A 15,326-nucleotide genomic window follows, 5' to 3' on the forward strand; every position below is an offset into this window, starting at 1 on the left:
GACGCGTATCAGTTTGCGGGAAAAAGTAAAATCATTAAAAATTCAGAATAAAAAGGGATATTAAACAAATAAAATATAAGTATATTGTTAAAAGTGATATGTATACTAATTTAATTACAATCTATTGTTATAATAGGTCAAAAATTGTCACAACTCGCCAACAATGTTCTTGCTTGCTTGACCTATTGCAGCAGCACCCTGAAATGGCGCTAGTCTTTACAAATTGCCCAACGGAGGAGGTTAACAAATTTTGGGAAAACATTGCAAATAGTATTGCGCCACTAACAAAAGATGCAACTATCTGGAAAAAAGTAATGATTTCGTAATACGTATGCATATCAGCAACTTAGCTTCACAGATTTGGAAGAAGGCTTAAAAGAATTAAATTAAAATTAAATTACTAAAATATTTATTTTAATTTTTAAGGGTCTTATAATAATGACAATTATTGCAAAAACTATAAAACATGATTACAGCCTGAAACCTTTTTCCGCTACGTTTCTCTTCGTTGGTCATATCTAAGTATATCAATTGTGGACATTGCTGTTTGGAAAATTAGTAAGGCATCTTTAAAAACTTTGGAAAATGTGGTCTGACACATCGGAAAGTCACAATCTTTTCCAACTCCGTGCTGATAGCTACCTTCGCAAAAAAAAAAAAAAGTTTTACCGATGCTAAGCGAATTATAGGACTCATTGAACATGACCCACCGAACGGTGTACTTCCTTCATTTATAACACCGAGCACGTAGGTAAACGCAGCCTTGTTTAGGCGAAAAGTTTTTATAAAACACAATTTTTTAAAACCTTTATAAGTTCATTAAAACATGTATCCTTTCACATACATAGCCTCTTCTAATTTCAAGACTCCTCGCAATTTTTAAATCACGCCTTTCTTGCTCATTTTCTCTTAACAAAGCTGCAAATGATATGGAATCCATTTTAAGCACTAAACTTTTTTTTAAATGATATAATGCAATTTTAAACTAAAATTTAAATTGAAATTTTTTATTTACAATCGCTCAGCTGACTTCGAATATCCAAAATTTGACATTATATGTTGGCAGCTTTTTTTTCGGTTTCACATGAGTTCAGTGATAGCAAATTCTTCGTATTCGTAGCGAAGGGTTGTATTCATAGATTTTCTACGATGGATTCAAGAATAGGGCTGATTGCTGCAAAAGAAAGCATACGCAAAAGTACCATTTCGCGAATAATAAAAAAGGTTTGTTACAAGAAAAGAGTGTGCTGTTATTCACCGAGGAGGGCGCATACGCAAAACCAGCCAAAGGACAGACAACTTGATAGTACAACGGGCAAAAAAGAATCTTGGAATTGTCCCAAGACAAATAATAAAAGACTTTTGCAAATATCCACGAGAAGTGTGCCTTTTGAAAGCTTCACTGCGAGGCTGCCGTCCTCCACACAAACCTATGGTTTCAATGAAGAGCAAGGCGAAGCGTTTGAAATTTTCCATGGAGCGTCTAAATTGGCCGATCAGCAAATGGAAAACAGTCCTTTTCAGCGATGAGTTAAAATTTAACTTAATAGACAGCGATGGAATGCCTTATGTGAGAAGGCCAGTGAATAAACGGTATGATCCTCGTTATTATATTGATGTGGGACTGCTTTTCTGCAAACGGAGTTGGACCATTACATAAAATTAATGGATTTATGGACCACTACGGCTCCAAAAATATTTTAGAAGAAGTAATGCTGCCATATGCTGAGTGGGAAATGCCGGTGCCTAAGACCCAACTTCCAACAGGATAATGATCCGAAGGCAAAATATGTTAAGTCTTGGTTTACAGCAATTAAAGTTAATGCTATGGAATGGCCACCACACTCCCCAGATCTCAAACCGATTATGAACTTGTGGGAACTGGTTAACAGGCGGATAGATAGAACTAGCATTAGAAATGATGATGGACTTTTTTATAAACTCCAAGAAGCCTGGAAATCGATCCCGATGGGAACCATTGATAACACAGGCCGACAAGAAATTTGACCATAAACCAGACCATACTTTCCTAAAGGTTTTCGATGCGCTGAATACAAATCTGGACATTTTGAGATATCCTAACCTAAATGTGCAAAAAACACCGTTTTTGCCTATTATTGAGGTTATATATAAACGACAGATTTTTCTTTTTTTTTTTCTAAAAAGCACATATAGCATCTTAAAGAAGAAGTCTTTCTCATACGAATAGCGTTGAGTTTGCTCAAATATCTTTTTTTTTTCGCTAAGATAGAGCAATTTAAAGTTTATAAATTTGCTAATTTTCCTATAGCTGAAAAACCACTGAATTAACGTAGGTATGATGCAGTAGAACACATACCTCTTACGATAAGTCTTACGATAGTTGCTCTATTTTAGCGAAAAAAAAAGATATTTGAGCAAACTCAACGCCATTCGTACGAGAAAGACTTCTTCTTTAAGATGCTGTGTTCTTTAAAAAAAAAAAAATATGTCGTTTATATATAACCTCAAAAATAGGCAAAAACGGTGTTTTTTGCACATTTAGGTTAGGATATCTCAAAATCCTGACGTGATAGAGCAATTCTGCGTCCAGATTTGAATTCAGCGCATCGAAAACCTTTAGGGAAATATGGTCCGGTTTATGGTCAAAAAAATCGGTCTCATTTTGTCGGCCTGTGTAATTTATTGCGTCAATGCCGAAACGATGCGCCAAGTCATAAAATGCAATGGGTTTGCAACAAAATACTAGTTTTACTATTGTTCACAATAACTTTCAAAAAGTTGCATTTGTTTTGTCCACGTACTTTTTAAGTTGTTATAAAGGTAAAATTTTTCTCTTATATCAGAACTGATTTTGTTTAATTTAAAAATATAAATTAAAAGTATACATACCAAGCTAAAATAAATTAACTTTCAATCAACATTCTGTAAAGTGTGATGATAAAGTATATGGAATTTTTCGTAAATACCTTGTTTGTTACATATGATATGGCCACCACTGTAAGTAGTATTACTCATACGAATTATTTGACTGACTGTATGTTTTGTCCTAAAACAATACGCACTCGGCCGCAAGGTATTCGTCGGACACATTTATAGACACGATAATTTGTGGATGGGTATGTATATACCTATATGCCTAGATAAGCGCTCACGATATACCGGTACATCTACCAATGTAGTTGTATGTGCATAGCCATAACGTAATTCAAATTAGTGGATATATTACTTTTGGATATAACGAAATTGGTTAGACTTAAGGATGAAACCAGGGTTGGGCCTGTAAACTGTTTACATTATTTACAGCAATGATTTACGTAAACAATTCATTTTTGTAAACAATTGTAAACAATTAATTTTTTTGCTTTTTTTTACGAGTCTGAAACAATCTACTACTAATTAAGCATTTTCACTTTTTTTTAAACAGCTTTCCAAGCTTGTAAAAAATAATAAAAAATATGCTTTAATATTTTGTATTTTAATATTTTTTATTCATTTTCACTGTCCGATTCTTCATTGTTTTGGTCAATTTTCATTTTATAATAAATAAAAAAGTAAGGTTTTGGACCTTTCAAATCGTTCTGTTTGACTTGATAGTTTACAATATAAGTTGAAATGACATATGCTGGTAAATGTTTACAATTGTTTACATTATTTACAATTGTTTACAATGAAAGTGTAAACAATCCAAAAAATGTTGTAAACGCGCAACCCTGGATGAAACCATAGAGGATCTTTGCTAAATTAAAGCTTTTGAACGCCAACCTATGAATCGAACAATTTTTACATATTGTCTGGGCAATTAGACAACTCGCCGTTTTCGATCCCACATTATTTTATATAATGAGTGCAGTAAAATATGCACATGTGTGTATACTTACCTGAGAATATGTTTAAATCAACGCTCATAAACCATTCGCCCTATATGTTGCATGTATCTATACGCCTCGATAAGCGCTTGCGATTTACTATTGCATCCTAAAATGTAAGTGGCTGTAGAAATCATACCGTGCATGCCAAAACGAGAATTTTTCTTTCAACAATTTGAAAAAATCACGATTTTTTTCTACTGGCCAATTAGTAATTGCTTCTTTCGGAAAACAATTGAAATAATCATTGGCCATTAAAATAGGCATCTGATGAATTGATTACTAATGCTAATTCAAATTTAACAGGTCTGGTATAAACAACACAATTTTCAACTCAAAAAATGTAAATATTTTATGAAATATTGCGTTTTGCTATTTGAAATGTTTCAGAATGGCTAAATTTGGTGCTCTTTAGTTCTCATAAAGATTATTAGAAAGTAAAGACCCATCCATAACTCAAAAAAACTGAAGGGTGCACTTATTGCGTTTTGGTTTCGAACTCCTCAAATATATTAAATCCGAACATCAATTCGAGAGAGATATTACATTACATTGCAAATGCAAAATTAGGACCAGCAAATTTATTTTCAATTCAATTTGGTCAACACCACAGAAGTTAACAATTTTAGCATGGGTTATATCACTTTTTCACTAACAAATAAAATACGGGGTTTCATCATTTGCTAAAAGTACATTTATTTAGCAAACATGTTTAGCATATACTTTGTTTTTTTAGATTTTCCAGTGGTAATTTACTATTTTTTTTTTATTTCCGTTGCTGATAATCTAAGTTAGATTTTTCCCTTATAACCGCTGTATACTCATTAATTGTTATTACATTTATATTTTATTTATTGCAAGCACATCTATTTTCAAGTGTTTTCAGATTACTTTTTAAAATATTCTATGAATTTGTTTGCTTTTTATTGATTTTAATTTCGTAATTTTGTCAGCTGTATTATAAATGTAATTAAATTACATTACACGCATTAATAATAAAAAGAGAAATAATAAAATTTTAAACTGCGTTCTTTTTTTTTTGCTAAAACGAATGCATTATTTTTATTAATTATATGAAAATCGAGTGAGTGCTTTCGAACGTGTTCTATCACGTATCACGTTACCGATACGACATAAAGTATGGATCTGGTTTTACCTTTAGCACGCCTTGTTCCATACAATTTTGAAACTTTTTTCAATAAAAACTGCTGCTCACTGACAGCCCATTTCAGCTTAGGACATCAATCCATTTTGTTTCATTTTTGATATTAGTTCTTCGGAGAGTAAAATGTTTAAGAATGCGCATTTGAATGCCTATGCCCCCTTTTTTATAAAATGTATTTGTATAATTAAAAATATGTTCATATATTTTTACCATTGTTGATTGTTTGCTATATTTTTTAATTGCGACATTTATGTAATTTCCCATAGTTAAAAGCTTGGTTTTTATTATCAATGTATTTTTTCTCTTTTTTAGGGAAATTATTTAGGAGCGAAATTGAAAAATTCATTTGCATAATAGTATGAAGGTGTGTTTATGTATGTGTGTATGCGCGAGTGATCTCCTTTTGAACGTATGTGTACTTTTGGTGTGGGGAAGGATGTAATTTTCTTAAACGTATGTTAATATGTATTTATATATTTGTGTTTGCTGTATGACCGCCTTTTAGAAAATTTATAATTAATACATAAACAATAGTATTTTTTATATTCCTATTAGGTATATATATATATATAGTTATATATTTAGAATTTTCATTTACTCTGCAGTTTTGCTTTTCCTTGATTCATTCTTGTAATGTCTTCAAAGTGTTTATGTATATTGTTTTTTGCACTCTCTCAGTCCTCGTATTTTGTTGTTGCTAATTTCATGTTGATTTACATTTTCCATTTATTCTTAAGATTCATTCGATTTGTCGCTTTCAGCGGTTATTCGTAATCCATTCACATTCACTTTATTTAACTTCCCCACCAATCGGGACCAGAGTTGGAGTTAGCATGGGATGATGAGTAGCTACCTCCATAGGAGCCACCACCTCCACCGCCAAAGTAGCCGCCACCGCCCGAGCTGCCCCCTGAAAACACAACAGAAAAGCAATTATTTTCAGCTTAGATTAAACTTAATTTTTTTCACAAGCATATTGGAGCAAGTCAACTATAATACAATAAACAGTCTGACATATGAACGTTTCCTGCGTCACTAACATATCTCCAGAGGATTTTTTATCAAAAATCTACAGTAGTCTTCGAATAAATATCGTTTGGTTATTATAAGCCTAAATAAAGCAACCTGTTATGAAAAGCCAACGAAAGATTTCTATTAAAATATTTACTGGTTTAGAAATAGGCGCCTAAAGTGCTTTTTTGAATGTTCTTGTAATCAGTCATATTTGAGCTGAATCGAAATTTATTCCACATTCTGCACATCTGAAAAAGCTAGTAATTTCCCTACTATCAATTGCATTTTCCTAACTTTGTGCTGCAAGAAAGGATATGTTTATACGGGCGTTACGATATTTCCATTAGGACGTTTTCACGAAATGAAAAAAAAAAACGAATAAACAGCCCAATTCTAAACGAAAATTCTTTGCGAGTTTTTCCCTTCTCCCATTCCTCGTATTCTAAATAAAAACTACTTGTGGGTTTTTTCACCTCTCCCTTTCCTCTTATTCTGAACAATTTTCGAAAAAGGGAAAACCAGTTAATGAAAAAAGTGGGTATTATGAATGTGATTGAAAGGGAGACTTCTCTGTCACTTTTTAGGAGTTTTTTCACTTGTTAAATTAAAGAGAATGCATCAAAATATTTTAAGTAAATTGTTTCTTTTACAAATACAAATTTGTACATATTTGTGCTAAAATACATTATTTTAAGACGAAAAGTATATAAATAAGTAACAGATGAGCTCTAGTAAATTTAATGCAGCCATCCAGAAATCGTGTAAGGATTTTTTAAGAAGGCCTAAATAGATTTTGGCATATGACGAAAGACGAATTCAACTGGACTTGGCTGCCAGAAAATTGCTTGATGAATGGAAGCAGGCAACTCCGGCGGATTTGTGTTATCCCGCCGTCTTCTTCTTCTTATGCTTCTCTGTTGATGTTGTTGTAGCACCAATTCATTACTCATTTAAGTCAATGCCATATAAAATTCAATACTACATTGTTTATATTTTATTTCTCAATTTTTAACACATTTGCAAAAATAATTGAACTTTACAATTTCTTATTCAACAATAGAAACGCGCAACAAAATTTCAATTGGCAAAACAGCTGACACAAGTGCTTCTAAATAATTCTGATTACAGCTTAGAACGCTGGTAAGTATATTGTGGGAAATCCCAAAAAAGACGGTTTAAAAAATGGATCCCAAAGGTCCTAATTGTGTTTCGATGACGTCGAAAATTCGAAATTCCTATTCCCCAATTATTGTTCTACATAGTAGAAAAGAATTGGAAGAATTGTTTTTTTTTTAATATATTCTTCTATATTGTATATAAAAAGAAGTGTACATTTTGATTAGTCACTCATAACTCGAGAACGGATAGAAAGATTGCCATGAAATTTTTAGGATAACTTAATAGGAACCCGGAGTGTTTGTGAAAAGTTTTTTTTTTGGGAAGTGGACCAGGGACCGATTTATTCTAAACTGTCGTATATATGGCTCGATTTGCCTGAAATTTGGTATGTAGGTAGCGTTATATCTAGAATAAAATGTCGGATAATTTTTCTTCCGGGAAGTGGACCAGGACACATATTGGTGACTAGGGTCTCGAGAAATAGGACAAAAGTGGACCCGGGCGCCCCTAGAATGTGTTTATACAATATGGATATCAAATGAAAGCTGCTGATGAGTGCTTTAGTACAGGGTAGTTTTCATACCTATCGGTGACTAGGGTCTCGAGATATAGGCCAGAACGTGGACCCGGGCACCCCTAGAATGTGTTTATACAATATGTATATCAAATGAAAGCTGTTGATGAGTGCTTTAGTACAGGGTAGTTTTCATACCTATTGGTGACTAGGGTCTCGAGATATAGGCCAAAACGTGGACCCGGGCACCCCTAGAATGTGTGTGTATTTTGGATATCAAATGAAAGCTGTTGCTGAGAGCTTTTAAGTAATTTTCATTGTGATATTCGATTTAGTCGCATCAACCTGGCAAAACTGATAAATATGCATGCGAAGCCGCAATAAAGACATGAATTAATAATACCTACATACCTATTTACATACGTCCTATTCGATTTGCCTGAATTTGGTATATAAATTTGACTATATTAGTATTTCCGATGCTTTTTTCCGGGAAGTAGACCAGAGAGGGACTGGGATTAGGACTGGGACTGACACTGAGACTCGGATTGGGACTGGAACAAAATACATACCACCCTGTGGGACTGGCAATAAGATATGAAGAAGAATGAGAAAAACTTGAGAGAAGAGAAAAGAGAGGAGGAGACTGAGAAAGAGATAGAATGAGACGAAGATGGAGATAGATGAAGCGAAAAATACGGAGGGAGGAGTGAATACAAAGATTAGGAAAAAGTGTAGAGGGGCGAGGGAGAGTTAGACGGAAAAAGCTTATTAAAATGTATGCAGATATACAAACTTAGGGCAGAACAACGTCTGCCTGGTCTGCTAGTATGTATATAAAAATCAAATTCTGTGTGTGTGTGTGTTAGCTATGGAAACGTATTTCCCACTCTTCAATCATCACCAAATTTTGGGTATAGGTTCCTTCTATCAACGCGAAGGTTTTGGGCTAAATATAATTTCGATATATAAAAGGGGCGTGGAATCTTTGGTACTGCAGAACTCTGAAGGTATATATGCCAGAACATTGAAATTCAGTAAGGAGTTATATGAAGTCAATCCCTAACACCGCCAAGAAAATGTGGAATTATGAAAAAGGGAGCGTGGCACCTCCGATACAAATGGAATATATCATACTGCATATCTCTGGATGTAGTAATGGTAGGATAATGAAAATTGGTAAGGTGCTAATATGACGTTAAGTCCTAACACCTCCAGTAAAATGTGGAATCGGGAAAAAGGGACGTGGCACCTTCCCTACAAATGGGATTTTTCAGAACTATGGCTGTCGTACAAACATAGGTTATTTTAACACCTAAAGTCTGACTGCATTGTTGAGTTTGGCTGTTATTCCCTTTGGACGTTTAGTAATCTGCAGCCTTTAAAAAGATTGTTCGCTTCAGTCTATCTATGTACATCTTCTATAAAAATCGGTAAGTCTAGTTGAGGGGTCGACTGCTAAGTCGCGGCAAAAAATATCGAAAGAGCTGTCAAAACACGATTATTGACCTCGACAACAATAATCCGAAGCGGAAAAGAAAAATTGTATCTCTGTCTGGAGATATTTGCAGTTGAAGTTGGCGATTTTCATGTGGTTGTTGTAATGTTGGAGTACCCACAAAAAAATATGTGAACATAAGTGTTGTGTGTGGATATAGTTTTGGTCTCCAAGCCGGTGTTGGACCCACCCAGGCAAATTTTTTATAAACGCGGTCGAAGGCCGCCAACGCAGAAAGGTGTTCTGCACAAAAATACTATGGATACCATCCCCGGTTTCGGAAGGGCCCGCGGGTCATTTTTCGGTTTTTCGTAAATATCTTTTGAACGACTTTAAATTTTTCTTTCTGGCTTCGGATTATTAATGCTGATGTCAAGACGCGTCGTTTGATACCTCTCTTGATATTTTTGGTAGCGTATTAGCAGTCCACCCCTCAACTAGACTATTACCTAAAAATCAAATTCTGTGTGTATGTTCCCTATGGAAACGTATTTCCCACACGTTAATCATCACCAAATTTTGGCTATAGGTTCCTTCGATCAAGACGAAGGTTTTTCATATTTCAGAATTAAGAATTTGAAAAAAAATTTTTTGGCTATACGAACGAGCATCTTAGCTCCTAAAAATTATCATGTTAACGAAATAAATGATCCAAACCAAATTCCTGGTAAAGTGACGAAATATAAATCGAGCGACACTTTTACATACGAAGATCAAATTTTGAATTATCCAATTGAATTTCTAAACTCTTGAGAGCTACCTGGAATGCCTGCGCATATATTAACTTTGAAAATTGGCTTCGGAATTTAGACCCACCAAAATTGTGCAATGGAACCAGAATTTGCGTTAAGAAATTAATGCCGAATGTAATCAAAGCAACGAAAGACAATCGTTTACTATTGCAGGTTAAATTTAGAGAGTCTGTGCTTTTCCCATGGCCAACTATATGTTGCTTGCTCTAGAGTTGGAACGCCAAAAAAATTTTTTTCTTTGCACCGAACGAAATAACCAAAAATATTGTGTACCCGCTTGTATTACAATAAGATACAATAATAAAATGTTTTAAACGAAAATTTCACCAAATATGGGTACATAATTCAATTCAATTTACAGAACAATAAACTAAATTATCAACAAACAAAACAGAAAAAATTACGCAATCATTCGATCTCGAGCGTTACAACGTACGATGGGTAAATCTAGTACATACATATATGTCGAAATCACTTGAGGCTCAAATCTCGAGGTAGTACATACATATATGTCGAAATCACTTTGAGGTTCAAATCTCGAGCGTTACAACGTACGCCGGGTAAAGCTAGTACAAACATATATGTCGAAATCACTTTGAGGCTCAAAGCACTAGGTTTTATACCATTTTTTCCCATCACAAATGGTAGAATGCATAAAGTGAACATGTAGATTCTCTGTTTTCTATTGATACATAGTAAATTAAGATTTGTTGAAGGATCCTTAATAGCTATAAGCATTAACCATCTTTTCAATTGTAACGTTGAAACTATGCCTCTAACAGCAGCATCCCTATGGTTTAACCCTGCTGCTTGTTTGCTTGGAGCTCCGTTAGAGGACTTTGATGAAAATTTGTGAGTGGTCGCACATTGAATAGGCCAAAGCGATGTTAACACAATCAATGGGTGTGAACCAATTAGGTTAATATCTTGGACAAGTGCCTAATATAAATAAACCAAACTTAAATCTTTTGGTCTTATTTGACATCTTCTCGGAAACGTCCCTATGTATATAATTCATACATACTTCATAATATTACTTACCATTACTGCGATAAGAACCACCCCCGCCACCACTGCCGCCGCCGCTACTGCCACCGCCACCACTGCTGCCTCCACCACTTCGCGTAATGCCACCGCCGCTACCACCAACGCTGCCACCACTACGTGGACCACCGCCACCACCGCCTGAAGATTGACGATAATCGCGGGAACCGAATCCGCCACCATATCGTCCACCACCACCGCCCCCTCCACCGCCTCCACGTCTGCGTTGTCCACCATGCGAACGATCAGATGAGCCCATATCTTCCAGGAAGCTTGGAACTTCTTGTTTTGTCTCCACGAGCAACTCTAGCAAATCGCTACATATATTGCGATTTTTCTCATTGAAAAATGATGTGGCTACACCGAGATTACCCATACGCCCGGTACGACCAATACGGTGTACATACTCCTCAACATCTGAGGGCAGATCAAAGTTGATAACGTGCTTCACATGCGGTATATCCAAACCACGTGCTGCCACCGCGGTGGCAACCAAAATGGGGCAATCACCGGAACGGAAGCAACGTAATGCTTCTTCACGTTCCTTTTGTGTGCGGTCCCCATGTATACTTGTTACCGGATGATTACATTGATAAAGGAACTCCTCTAGTGCGTCGGCACCCTTTTTTGTTTCCACAAAGATCAGTGTGAGGCTATCCTTCGAGTATTCAACCCCATCACGTATTGATGATAGTAAATCAAGCAAGTACGAGCGTTTATCTTGTTCGTATACCCATAATATGGTTTGGGTAATATTTTCCGACGTGGAACCAACACGTCCAACAGCTAAAAATATATAATTGCTGAGGAAATCTGACGCCAGCTCTTGTATTTGTTTGGGGAAAGTAGCAGAGAACATCAAAGTTTGCCTCTGGCCGGTTGGTGGCATATTCGATTGCTCAACAATACGGCGAATTTGAGGTTCAAAACCCATATCCAACATTCGATCAGCTTCGTCTAATACCAAAAATCTTATGTTATCCAAACCCACCTTGCCTCGTGTAATCATATCTTCCAGACGGCCAGGCGTAGCCACTATCAGATGGCAGCCACGATCTAATTCGCGCATTTGCTCACTTGTATTATTACCACCGTAGAGTACAGCGGGACGCATTCGTGAACGATATGCGAATTTTTTGGCCTCTTCAAAAATCTGTGTGGCCAGCTCGCGCGTCGGTGCCAATACTAAACCGAGCGGATATTGCTTACGGCGACTGTATTGGCGGTTATTTTGAGGTGCAGGCGTCATGCCATGCTCGTACATCTGATTGAGAATGGGCAGCAGAAAAGCTGCTGTCTTGCCCGATCCAGTTTGTGCACATGCCATCAAATCACGCCCATTTATTATAATAGGGATGGCATATTTTTGTACCGGTGTCGGTTTATCATATCTAGCCAATGTCACATTATTTTTAATGATTTCAGTCAGCTGCACGTCATCAAAAGATGTGATATTGACTGGCACATTCTGACCCGTCGCCTCCACGGGTATATCCTCGTATTTGTCAAAGTTAATACCAGTATTACCAATACCGAATAGTTCTTGCTCAACGCGTTCGTCACGCGGTCCCAATTTTGTATAGTCGACGTCACCACGGCGATCTTCTTTCCAGCGTCCGCCATAGTTTCTTTCACCACCGTTGGCGCCGCCCCCTCCGCTACGTTCATTGCGTGGTGGTGCTGCATCCTCTGGGTGACGCTCTGGTTCCTGCCAGCGATCGTTACGTGGTTGTTGTGGTTGAGACTGATCGTCAAATACTTCACTGTTGCGATTACTACCGCTACCGCCGCCGCGTCCACCACGATAGTTGCCGTTCTCGCGTCGATCAAATGTTCGCGTATTTTGTTGTCCACGCCCACCTCGATTCCAATCGTCACGACGTGATTCTCCTCCTTCACCTGTATATGAATATTATTAGTAATTACTACAAATATATTAACTGTTTGCTAAATTACCGTCGTCTTCGTATCTGCCACCACCACGACGTCCACCGCCACTGTAGCTGCCACCAGAGTTGTTATAGCCACGACCACCGCCGCCGCCGCCTCTACGATACTCTCCACCACCGCCTCGTTGATCTCTACCTTCGTACTTAGCTGGAGCTCTCTCCTCCCGATTATCACTATCAGCTTTAGGTGCGCTGTTTCCTCCTCCGCGAAGATGAGGAGGAATATAAACACCGGAATTGGATGAACTCTTCGTTGTTATGGGGCCGCTATTATCAGCTGTGCCGCCATTCAAGTCCAGACCAGCAACCTTTAAAATAAAAACATTTTTTTTTATTTACATAAATATTGAGTATTGAAGAAAAAGTGAAATGTTTTACGCAACCCATAGAAAAAAGGATATTTAAAACCATATTTCAGGCGATAACAATCGCGTTTAGAAGTTTTATATTTTCATCCTTGGTAGGAAGACAAATATATTTCGTGCCCACGCCCACGTTGAAACGGACAGGCAATGGGTTAATTGGGAAGATCACGGAGAAAGCCGGTTTTAAGAAGGGGCACAACATACGCATTGCTGCGACTCAAGAGAATAAACTCACGGTACAATGCCCATAGAAAATATCACTAGATCGGAAATGGAGGCGGACTCGCATGACCCACCACTTAGTGCAATCTAATCTCCATTGTGAGCGCAGGACTTGTTAACTGGCAGCCGACCACCTACACCTACTCCTATCGCTCGAGTGATCAGTCGAATTTATCACCTCTGAAAAACGCACTTTAATAAACATCAAAAAAGGAAAGAGTGAAGATTACAAAACATATACATACAATCGCTTTGCTGCCCTCCCAATCTCGACAGATGCCCGTCAAGGGCATTCAAAAATTATTATAAAGCAACACTTATACAATAAAACTTATAACTATATTATGCCCCTGATCAATTCACAAAAGTGTCGTATTCATATAAAATTTTAAGATTTGAGATGTTTCCAAGATTTCAAATTTAAAATTTGATTCATTCATAGCACATACGGAGAATAAGAGACCTTGTGAATTGCCTTAATATTGCGGAGGTGATGTCATATAATAATTTAAATATGACCATATTAACTTTTCAAATATGTTTACACATTCTTCTCATTGCGATATAACTTTAATTGAAACTGTAATGCGTTTCTGTAACTTTTTTCGATCAAACCTGCCCATTGAAATAGTCCGATTTGACGTCATAATGATGTTGAAAACCAACCAAATAAAAATTTACTAAATTTGACCTGACACACTTGCAGAACGGCAAATTATCTCTTTAACGCTGAGTAAGTTTAAAAAATCCATCATCTACACTAACTGCCTCAGGCCTAACTATATCCCGAAGTCTTGGCACACGGTTAGGGTTATCTTCATTCCGAAGGCCGGCAGAAGCTCTCATGTATCACCCAAGGATTTCAGGCCAATCAGTTTCTCGTCTTTTCTTCTTAAGACGTTTGAGCGGTTCATTGACCTGTACCTACGGGAAAGGATACTCGGGGGTTACTGTCGGCTCCACAGCATGCGTACTGCAAGGGCCCTTCGACGGAAACGGCTCTCCATTCGATTGTAAAGCAAATAGAGGGGTCCCTATAACACAATGAGTATGCTCTGGGTGCCTTTCTAGACATCGAGGGGAATTTTAACAATGCCTTACCGGGGGCAATCGAAAGAGCACTGGTGGGTTTAGGAGTCGAGGCGGCTCTGTTTGAATTTATTAGCAAACTTCTATGTAGCAGAATTGTCGTAGCGGAGTGGGGAGGGGCATAATTAAGAGGAAGGTGTGCAGGGGCACGCCACAGCGGGGTGTCCTATCTCCTCTGCTCTGGGTTGTGGTAGTCAACGAGCTTCTTGTGGAGCTGGAAGCCAATGGTTGTCGGGTGGTTGCCTATGCAGATGACCTCGCTATCCTAGTCAGAGGCAAATTTCTGGGCACCCTGCGCGATGTTCTGCAGGGCTACCTGGATACTGTGACTAGGTGGGTTGAATCATGTGGATTGGCGGTCAACCCGGGAAAAACGGAATTGGTTCTTTTTACAAGGAGATATAAGATGCCCGATTTCAGAACTGCCTAGATTGGAGGGGTACCGGTGGTACTTTCTGATAGGGTGATATATTTGGGGATTGTTTTGGACAAGAAACTGTCCTGGAGACCCAATGTAGATGATCGGGCCAGGAAGGCCGCCGTTGCCTTGTACTGCTGTAGAGGGGCTATCGGAAAGAGATGAGGACTTTCGCCAGGAGTACACTGGCTTTATGAGATGGTGGTCAAACCGATTCTGCTATATGGGGTGCTGGTCTGGTGGAAAGCACTGGACACGGCGAGCACCCCCAAACTGTTGATGTCAGTGCAACGGACGGCGCTGATCGGTATCAGTGGCGCTCTCAGAAC

At 37.5% G+C, this 15,326-nt stretch overlaps 1 protein-coding gene and 1 long non-coding RNA gene across 2 annotated transcripts in view; both read right to left on the minus strand.

Moving 5' to 3' along the window:
• Nucleotides 1–392: 392 nt before the first annotated feature.
• Nucleotides 393–1,070, minus strand: LOC137236948 (uncharacterized). Its single transcript, XR_010948724.1, has 2 exons — nt 711–1,070; nt 393–638 (listed from the first exon to the last, which is right to left on the minus strand). It is a non-coding gene; the product is annotated as an uncharacterized lncRNA (long non-coding RNA).
• A 3,449-nt stretch (nt 1,071–4,519) lies between these two features.
• The window catches only part of bel (ATP-dependent RNA helicase bel), a 73,844-nt gene continuing 63,037 nt past the window's right edge, over nt 4,520–15,326 (minus strand). The window contains exons 3-5 of the mRNA XM_067759342.1: nt 12,911–13,211; nt 10,952–12,853; nt 4,520–5,923 (exon numbers count right to left, since the gene is read on the minus strand). Of these exons, the coding sequence (XP_067615443.1) occupies nt 5,808–5,923; nt 10,952–12,853; nt 12,911–13,211 (2,319 nt within the window). The 3' untranslated portion in view covers nt 4,520–5,807. The remainder of the gene's footprint in view (nt 5,924–10,951; nt 12,854–12,910; nt 13,212–15,326) is intronic.

Source organism: Eurosta solidaginis, chromosome 1 (genome assembly GCF_040869045.1).
Source record: "Eurosta solidaginis isolate ZX-2024a chromosome 1, ASM4086904v1, whole genome shotgun sequence".
In the NCBI taxonomy this organism is placed as follows: domain Eukaryota; kingdom Metazoa; phylum Arthropoda; class Insecta; order Diptera; family Tephritidae; genus Eurosta; species Eurosta solidaginis.